General features: G+C 27.8%; 1 protein-coding gene across 1 annotated transcript; it reads right to left on the bottom strand.

Moving 5' to 3' along the window:
• Positions 1 to 1,672: 1,672 nt before the first annotated feature.
• LOC107944603 (GDSL esterase/lipase At3g48460) lies at positions 1,673 to 3,186 on the bottom strand. Its single transcript, XM_016878413.2, has 2 exons — positions 2,384 to 3,186; positions 1,673 to 2,309 (listed from the first exon to the last, which is right to left on the bottom strand). Exons 1-2 carry the CDS (start codon positions 3,038 to 3,040, stop codon positions 1,806 to 1,808), a joined length of 1,161 nt encoding a protein of 386 aa, XP_016733902.2. The 5' UTR covers positions 3,041 to 3,186; the 3' UTR covers positions 1,673 to 1,805.
• Between the last annotated feature and the right edge of the window lie 6,498 nt (positions 3,187 to 9,684).

Raw genomic sequence — 9,684 nt, 5'->3', positions numbered from 1 at the left:
AAGGCTGTCCAGTGCAGTGGGAATCCCTCACTGTGCTGGAAGCCAACACATCCAAAGGCACAGCCTTTCCACTCCACTGCAGTCAAACTAATAATAAAGGGTAAAAAATCCAACGCACTGCTGTGCGTTGGCATCCAAAGGGGACCTTAGTCTCAACTAAAAAATGCAGTACATTTGGATAGATAAATTAATATTTTAAATTTAATCTATTTTAAAATATTAGTATAATTTTTTTTGTTTGAATGAATACTTTTAAAAAGAAAATTTATGCTATTGGAATTTAATATTGAAATTAATGATAATAAAAAAAATACATACTTTCAAAAAATACATATATGAATAAAAATATGGCATATAGATATAATTATATTTTTAAAATATGTAAATATTATTAATAATATAAAATATAATATATGCATGGGATGAAATAAGTAAAATAGAAAAAAAACCACTTTCTAAGGGTAATTTTGGATAAAGGATTTTTTTTTAAAATTATCATAAATTTTAAAATTTTCATTATCTTAATAAAAGTGTATTTGAAAACAAAAGCCATGGATTTTAAATTTTAAAAATATGTACTTACACAAAATTAAAATCCTTTTAAGAATGCAGTGATATTCCTTTAACGGTGCGACGTGCTCATAATAAATGCAAATAACACCACCCACAATTATGGATCATCTTGAAAATGCTTCAAACAATTGGCAATTCCTTAATGGTTAGTACAAAATGCGAATCACAATAGGTAGGTAACTTTGTGGGCTAGGAACAATTAGAGCAGCAGCAAAAGGTTACAAAAATTAAAATTTTAAAAAATTATGAAAAACTTTACGAATATATACAGATAGGTTATATAAAATTTAAAGGATAATTTTGTTATTATTATAATCAAATTTAAGTATAATTGATAAATATATATATAAACATTCGTATTCGAAATTGTTAATAAATTTTTTATAAAGATGAGTTTAACGGAAAGAAAAGATTATGAAACATATATATCATCCTTTTACAATAACCACTAATTTTTACCTAAAATTAACTTTAATAACCACTAATTTTTCAATAGATACTGAAAAAAAAACTTATTTGAGTATATGTGTTGTTTTTTTCTTCTTCTAAATTTATTATCTATGTTGTTTTTGGGACGCGCTTTTACTAAAAATAAAAAAATTATTTTTTTGTTAAATGGTTAAATATTAGTATTTTTATCTTTGAGTCTCAAGTAATTTTTTTGTTAGATAGTTAGTTAATTGTAATTTCATTATTGAGTTCTAAGTTCGATTAATTAAAAAGAGTTATTGATTATAAAGATGAATTAAAAATAAAAAACTTAAAAGATCTAGTCAAAAGAATTAATGTGTCAAAAACGTTAATAAAAAAAGCATAAAACAACATGAAATAAAAAAAATACAAAAATCGAATCTAAAACTGAATATACAAAAATACTATCATTTAACTGTATGAAAAAAAAATCTAGTTTTGGTGAAAACACGCACTTGCCCTGTAACACGCTCATTTAATAATATTATTCTTACTTAAATCCTACACAGAGACTTATGATTCTCTGTTTTTCAAATTACCTTCTTTTGAATTCCAACTTAAAATATAAACTAAAATTTTCAAATTTTAATCATATTCAATCGCCTGATGTGCATTTGATAAACAAACATCAAGTCGAATCAAAGTTTTCATTCAACCATTGAAATACATCTATCTATTCCACAACCGAAACGACACAACAAGTGATATCTCTCAAGTAAATAAACCAATTCAGAACACACAAAGAATTTAAGATCCCATATTCATGGCTGCCGCAGCTTCCTTTCCAGCAAGGTTTTGAACGGCGGGTTACAGAGATTCCCATCGATAAACATGTCGGCGACAACCTTATACATGGCTTCGGTGAGATGGACACCATCCCAGTTGATATATTGGGCAGGGTTGGAACAGGCGGTGACCGAAGGATTCCCGCACGTATTGAAAACCTCGAAGTTGTACGGCTCCCCTGTTCCGCAACATGCTTTGAGGCTCTCTTTGAATCCGTATTTTTCTGGGCTTTGCATCACCGTGCGATAAGCATTCCAGTAATCAGCGTAAACAATGATGGCTTGGGGAAACTGTTGTCTGAGATCCGACACCTTGGATTGGAGGACGAGGTTATGGGCGTTGCTTTGGTTGTTCACGCTTTTCACGCACCCTATGTCATCTCTGTCGTCTGAAGGAGCCAATGTCATCGCCAACGGTAAACAACCTGTCGTCGGCAGTGCTTCAACGACCACGTATTTTGCACCTTTCTTCAGCAATCCCTGCAAAATCAATTGAACCAAGTCAGTGCCATACTTTATTAACATGATAAGAAGACACAAATTTTGTTGGTTACCTGTAAAAACTCAGTAAAAGTATTTATGGCAAGCTTTCGAATGGTGTCGCCTGACACAGTTGATCCAATAGTATATGCATAATCATTGACGCCAATTTCACCAACCCAAAACAGAGCATCATCAAACGCTTCTTTGCACTGATCCGATTCTGGATCTTTACAACCTTCACTCTCCAAATACTTGTCAAACCACATCATTTGTGTTTGAATCGACTCGGGAGTGATATCAAGCGAAAGGTTGTTCTTAACAAAGAAAGCATGGTTTATCGCCGTCGAACCAGCCACCGCGAAGTTAACCCCGTAAGTTCTGTTGGCTTTTCTGTTACGGTACGGCGGCAAGAACGGCAGAGACAGTGACTGAGCCACGAAGTCGATGACGAGTCGGCCATCGGAGTAGCGGTTGGTGGGGTGGTGAAAGAAGGTGGTGCCGTAAGGTGGGTTGGAAACGCGGACAAAGCCATTGGGGCCGGTGAGGGACTCGGTGTTGCCGGTGTCGGTGAAGGAGTCGCCGAAGGCGTATATCTTCTTAAATGGGCGGCGTTGGTCAGTCTCAGTGATTGCAGAATAGGAAGGCAGAAGAGATGATGCGAGGAATATTATGGTGAACGTAATGAGGATGTTTTGTGAGGAAGAATGAGTTGAAGAAAGGGTAGCCATGGATTGCGTACTACAGGTTTCTTCAATGTCCTTTGGGACTTCAGCATATATATCTATTGACACTGACACTATTTATTGGATGGCATCGCAATGCATGGTGGCTGTACATTTTCTGATCACATATAATCTGTTAGTTTGGGTGGAGTGAATGTAAAATTACATAATAAATATTTTATAAAATAATAAAAATAAATGAGATTTTAATTCAACTTAAAAACATTTTAAAAGTTAAGGGTGTGTTTCATAAATAGTTGAAATTTTTTATTTTATTTAATATTTTAAATGCATTTAATAATTATTTTAAATTTTTAATTGATATAAAATTTTCAAGAAAAGAAGGTTGAATAGAATAAGTAGGTAACTATTTAAAATCATATAAATTATTATATTAATAATATTAACATTTAAAATAAATAATCTTTTAAAAATCAATATTTACTTTTATCAAACCACATAACTATGTTCACTACTTATATTTATTAATTTATCAAACAATTTTCCAATATAAAATTTAGCAGTAAAAATTCAGTACTTAATTTTTCAGCACTTGAATTTACAGTTTATCAAACACACCCTTAGAGTCTCTTAAGTTCAGGTCTCATAATATGTTTTTATTTAAAAGACAAAATAAAATAAAAATACTTTCAAAATAATATAATTGATTTTGTATAACAAAAAAAATGTTGTGATTTATGTTTCATTTGGTTACTAGTATAATAACATTAGAAAAATGATTATCTAATACATGTGTTAAAATATTTTTACGTAAAATAAAGAAAAATTAAATAGTAAAGATTAAACTTGAAATTAGAAATATGAGTACTAAAAATAAGAGTTTTTCAAAATAAGCAAAAAAAGAAAAAATAAACTTCTCTTTGTAAAAAATAAGTAAGATACGCGGCTAAAAGTTACAAATTAAAATTAGTTTATTATTAACTAATATATTCAAACATGATTAAAAATTAATATTTTTTTACCAAAAGTAGCATTAGAGTTCAATTTAAGATTTATAGGATTTAGGCTTCATGATTTAAGTTTTAGCGTTCAAGGTTAAGATATAAGATTTAGAATTTAATGATTTGGAGTTCAAGGTTTAAGAATTGATATTTAAAATTTTTGGGTTTAGAGTTTAAGATTTAAAATTGAAGTTAAGAAACAAGTGTAAGATTTAGGATTTTCTTCGGTTATTTAATTATGTTTATTTTTCAAATAAATTTATTAGATTTAAATTAGAGCAAATATGATCCACATCTTTTTATAATTACGTATCTTTAAAATTTTATAATGTGATGTTATTTTTTACTATCTAAAAATAATACTTTTTAGGATCATCGTAATATAAAATAAGTTAAAATATGCTCCAATCTTTGTATTCTATGTAGATTTGGAATTTAGTCGCTTTATTTTTATTTTTAAGAATTTAATATAATATGTAATAGAAAGGGACAATTTTTACATTGATAAAAAAGTTACAAAATAAATTTATGATTTAACACTCAAAAAGAAACACGCCAACATTTTAATTTAGATTAAATTTTGATAAATAAATATATTAGACTTGAAATCACTGCAATCATTCACGTGAATTTTAGATAAATATTTTAATCTTACTTTTATGTTGTTTTTTTTAGTGAAACAATTTTTTTTTTATAACTAGAGGTAGTTTTTATTGATTTTACGATTTGAGTATAGTTCTATCCGAGCCGAAGTGATATTACTCTTTTAAAAATGTCTGGAGAAGTAGTCTACTTCGATCTCTTTCAACTAATGTTTTTAGAACCGAGTTTGTGGTTGAACCGACAGATAATTAGTTTATCGGTTTGATTGGTTCAATTAAATAATTATTAAATATTTAAAAATAAAAAATATTAATATATATATATAGTTCAATTGTTAGTTCAAATGTTTTTTAACCGATTCAACAGGTCTATATTGATTCTTGACCTAATTGATTCAAAAACCATTCTTTGAACCGATACTCCGATAAATTATTAGTCTAACTAATCCGACCAACTAACCTGATTCGATTCAAATATCACTGGCAGCCCATAATGAAATTCACGATTTATAAAATAATAATAATGATAATGATGATAGTGGTGGTGGTAAGGAGTGTTTTATTTAAATAAAGAGTAAACTATAATTAAAGTCACTAAATTATTAGTAAATTTACGTTTTGAACATTTAACTTTAAAAAATTACAAAATGGCCACTAAACTATTCAAAAATTTTCATTTAAGTCATTGGGATATTAAAATCGTTGTTGTATGGCTTTCTCTCTTCGCACCGTCTACACCAATCGAAAGCTCTTCTTCCCTTTTTCTTTTACAGTTCAATTATTTTCATGAAACAATTTTGAATGTCACAAATCTATGAACCAGAATCCAAATAACTTTTTTCTTCAATCTCTGGCACTAACCATTAAATCAACTTGAATCTAAGGTATGTTATTCTAGTTGTTGATGGGTACTGATTTACCGTACTGTTCATCAATAGCCATACTTAAAAAAAGAAAAAAACTTAACAGCCTAATGATTAAAAAAAACTTTTAAATAGTTTAATGATTTAAATAAAAAATTTTAAATAATTCAACGATCATTATGTAGCTTGATGAAGTTGAGTGATCAAATATAAACTTATTAACAGTTGAACATTAGTTTACCCTAAAAGAAAGAAAAGAGTAAAGAGTATTAAATGCTGTTGGAAGAAGATAGAAAAGTAGTTGAAACAAAATTTCTTTTCATGGAAGTAGTTGAAACAAAATTGGTTGGGGGCTTTAAATGTGAAAATTAAACCAATCAACTGTTTCTTCGGTGACTTGTAAGAAAATCAACAATTTATTTGGTTCGTTAAAAGAATTAGAAAAATAAAAAAAAATATAGCTTTTTGGTTAGTGAGATAGAATAAAAAATAAATAACATTAAAATGATTTGGTTGGTTAAAATTATATTAAAGAATACTTTTTTGTTTACTTTTAACATATTTTGATATTAAATTGGATATATAATTATATATATGAAAAGTTGATTTGATTCAATTATGTTTATTTTAAAAAATATATTTGCTTATTTTTGTATTGAATAAATATAATTATTTGTAGAGGTAAAATGTAAAATAATTCATTATTAGTTGACAGCATTAAATTCAAATGGGATAAATTTTAAAATTATACATGGATTCTAATTTAACGTGCAATATGATACATGAAATTGTGTATTCTATATATGATATTATGATTTGATTAAATTTTTGCAAATTATTAACATTGTTGTCCACGTAGTACTATTTTACATTTGCATATTACATATATAAATAAGAGCTAATATTTAGTATATTGGTAGTGTATTTTTTTTCACAAACAACTTTGAAAATTTAATGTGTGTTTAATTTTTAAAATATTTATTTTAATATTTTTTATGAATAATTATATTTATCTTGTATGAGAAATTTTGATGTAAAATGTATGAATTGAATTAAAATTAAAGTTTTGATATTTTTAATTAAAAAAATAAAAACTTAATATAAAATTATAGTAAATAAAAATTTATATATCACATGCATAAATTTAATAATTCACAATTCGGAGGTGCAGATAATAAATTCAGTGTACAATCGGTAGCCAATTTCCACGACAATGATGCAACTAGTAAAACGGTGTCGTTTAGAATTCATTCCATCTAAGTCTGGCACACAAACGAGGGAGTGTCGGCGCCTACGTATCAACATTCACATTGATTAATTTGTTTCGGTTGGTTAGTACGAATTTCCCCATTTCACCTGCTTTTTAAAATTGTTTTTATATGTTCCACGTCATATTATTATATTTTGCAATGGCTTTCAATTTATTTTTATTTGTAAATGTTGACACGAATTAATGGAACATTAATTTAATTTAAAAACGATCATTTATATTTAAAATAAGATATATTATCTGTAAGTATTTTAATCTTTTTAAATTTTTTAAAAACCCAATAAAATTTTTATGCGTGATTAAATTTAAATCCCATGCTATTTACATCAATGAAGTATTAACTTTAGATTAAACTAAAGCTTTATTTTAATATAATATTTATATTTTAATTATATTATGGATACTTTATATACATGCAATAGAATTTCTTATTGACAATATTGTTGATTCAGTTGGTATAATAGATTAACTCAACAATAACTCAAGTTTGATGAAAACACCATAATAAACATTTTTAGTGATTTAGTATTCTTAATATGATGTATTTATGTGTTTAAATTTCATTTTTACTCACAATTTAATCTCTTTTCATTTTATTTTAATATCGTACATATTTCATGTGTTAATATTGATCGTTTTCAAACCATACATTTCATTATTTATTATATGTTTCTTAACACACCTTTATATTCTAAATATGTTATTTTCACAAGTATACGCACGTGATAGAATTTCTAGTTGAATATAAAACTCTTGACTAAGTTGATATCAAGTATTAATTAGACACTACCTTAAATTTAAAGTGACTAAAAAAATAATTTATTTAAAATGTAACAAATATTATTATAATAATATTTTATTTTTTTTATGTTTTTATAAATTTAAACCTAAAATAAATTCAATAGTAGAATTTGAGCATAAAATTCAAAAGACCTCAAACCTTAGTTTATCTTTTTTATATAATTTTTTTATAAATACTAAATTATGGCGCATCCGTGAAAAAATAAAATCATGTAGCATTAAAAATAAAATCATATTTATAGAAGATTAAAATAAATAACAAATGAGGCATTTGGTTGAATGGTAAAGTATAATATTAAAAATTATAAAGGGTTTGATTCAAATATTATTATATATGAATATTTTTTTATTTTTTATATAAAAGGTATAAAGTAATAAAAATACCTTCAAAATAATGCAAATTACCTTGTAAAGAAAGGGTTTATGTATTTTGCCTCCTGAACTTGCCCATTTGTACCTATTGGGTACTTTTTTATGGGGACTTAGTTGTTATATGCACTTGTATTCTACCATCGAGGTTGGTACCTCTACAATAACACTGTTATAATTTGTGTTCATGTGGCATTGATCACCAATCCAATGGTGAAAGCTTATCAGTATGCCACATGAAAGTCTATGAGTATGCCATATGGAAAACATTAAAAACCTTTAAAAATATATAAAAAAAATATTTTTTCACATCAAGAATGAACATAAATACCCTTATGTCCAAATTCATTCCAAAAGTATTTTTAACAAGTTTATATATTTTTAATTTTTTTATAAAAGATCATGTTATTTATATTATAATTATAAAATTAAAAATTATATAAATATTTAAAAAAAATAAAATATATAAATGAAAAAAAGTATAAAAAAGTTTTTACATTAAAAATTATCTTATGTAGATGGTTGTCCGGATTCAATTGCATTTGGATGACATTTTACCCTGATTCATTTTTTTAGCTTTTTAATATATTTTTCATAAATTTTTAATTTTTATAAAATTTATATATTATAAATTATATATTTTTCAAGATCTTATAGGTTTATATATATTTTTTAATTGTATATATTTTATAAATTTGTATTTTATATATTTCTCAAAATAATAACCTAAAAAGATATTTTATAGAAATAAACTAAAAATATATAAAATGATACTTTTTTTTTTACCATTATTGTCCTTGTCCCCAAGGTTAGATGGTGAACTCCCGACGTCGCTTTCTGAGACTCCTACTGTCCTTGTCCCTACGGTTAGTAAACCGACTTCCTTGAAGGATCTATAACCCATTTCTTTATGTTATAATGTGCTCTATAATATAGTGTCGAAGGTCTTCGCAAACTGCTCAAAGTTAATCTTGCTTTCTATAGTATCAGAGAATCAATCTGCTTTTGTTCCTAGAAGATTGATAACTAATAGTGTGCTCGTGGCATTTAAATTGTTGCATCATATGAGGAAGAAATCCCGAGGCAGTGGCAGTGAGGTGGCGATGAAAGTGGATATTAGCAAAGCTTAGGACAGGGTTGGGATTTCCTACGAGCCATGCTTGATGCGTAGGGGTTCCATAGAGATTGGATTCACCAAATGATGGTTTGTGATACTTCGGTTAGCTTCTCGAAGTTGGCAAATGGTGAAGAGGTAGGACCTATCAGGGTATATAGAGGTTTTCGTTAAGGGAATCCATTATCCCCGCACTTGTTTGATATAAGTGTGGAAGGCCTTTCGGTTTTTTCCAGAGATGCTGAACGTTGAGGGAGCAATATTACTGGGTGAGGGTGTGTAGTTCGGGACTGTTGGTTTCTCATTTGTTTTTCACGGATGACTCTTTCTTCTTTTTAAGGCTACAGATAAGGAGTGTGTTGAGGTGAGAAATATTCTTAGCAAATATGAGCGTGCGGCGGGACAAGCTGTGGATTATGGGAAATCGAGTGTGTGTTTTATCCCCAACGTTGTCGACGATGTTTGACAAAGGCTCTTGGGGATATTGGGTGTTACGAACCCTCTAGATCATAGTTGATACTTGGGTGTTCCTTCACTGTTTGGAAGGAGTAAAAAAGCGGTGTTCGATTTTCTTCGTGACCGTGCATGGTAAAGAATACAAAGATGGAATAAAAAATTCTTATCTTGGGAGGGGAGGGAGATTTTGTTGAAGTCCATCGCTTAAGCAAT

This window comes from Gossypium hirsutum, chromosome D12 (assembly GCF_007990345.1).
Source record: "Gossypium hirsutum isolate 1008001.06 chromosome D12, Gossypium_hirsutum_v2.1, whole genome shotgun sequence".
Classification (NCBI taxonomy): domain Eukaryota; kingdom Viridiplantae; phylum Streptophyta; class Magnoliopsida; order Malvales; family Malvaceae; genus Gossypium; species Gossypium hirsutum.
The sequence above is the reverse complement of the archived record's forward strand: the minus strand, read 5'-3'. Positions and strand labels throughout refer to the sequence as shown.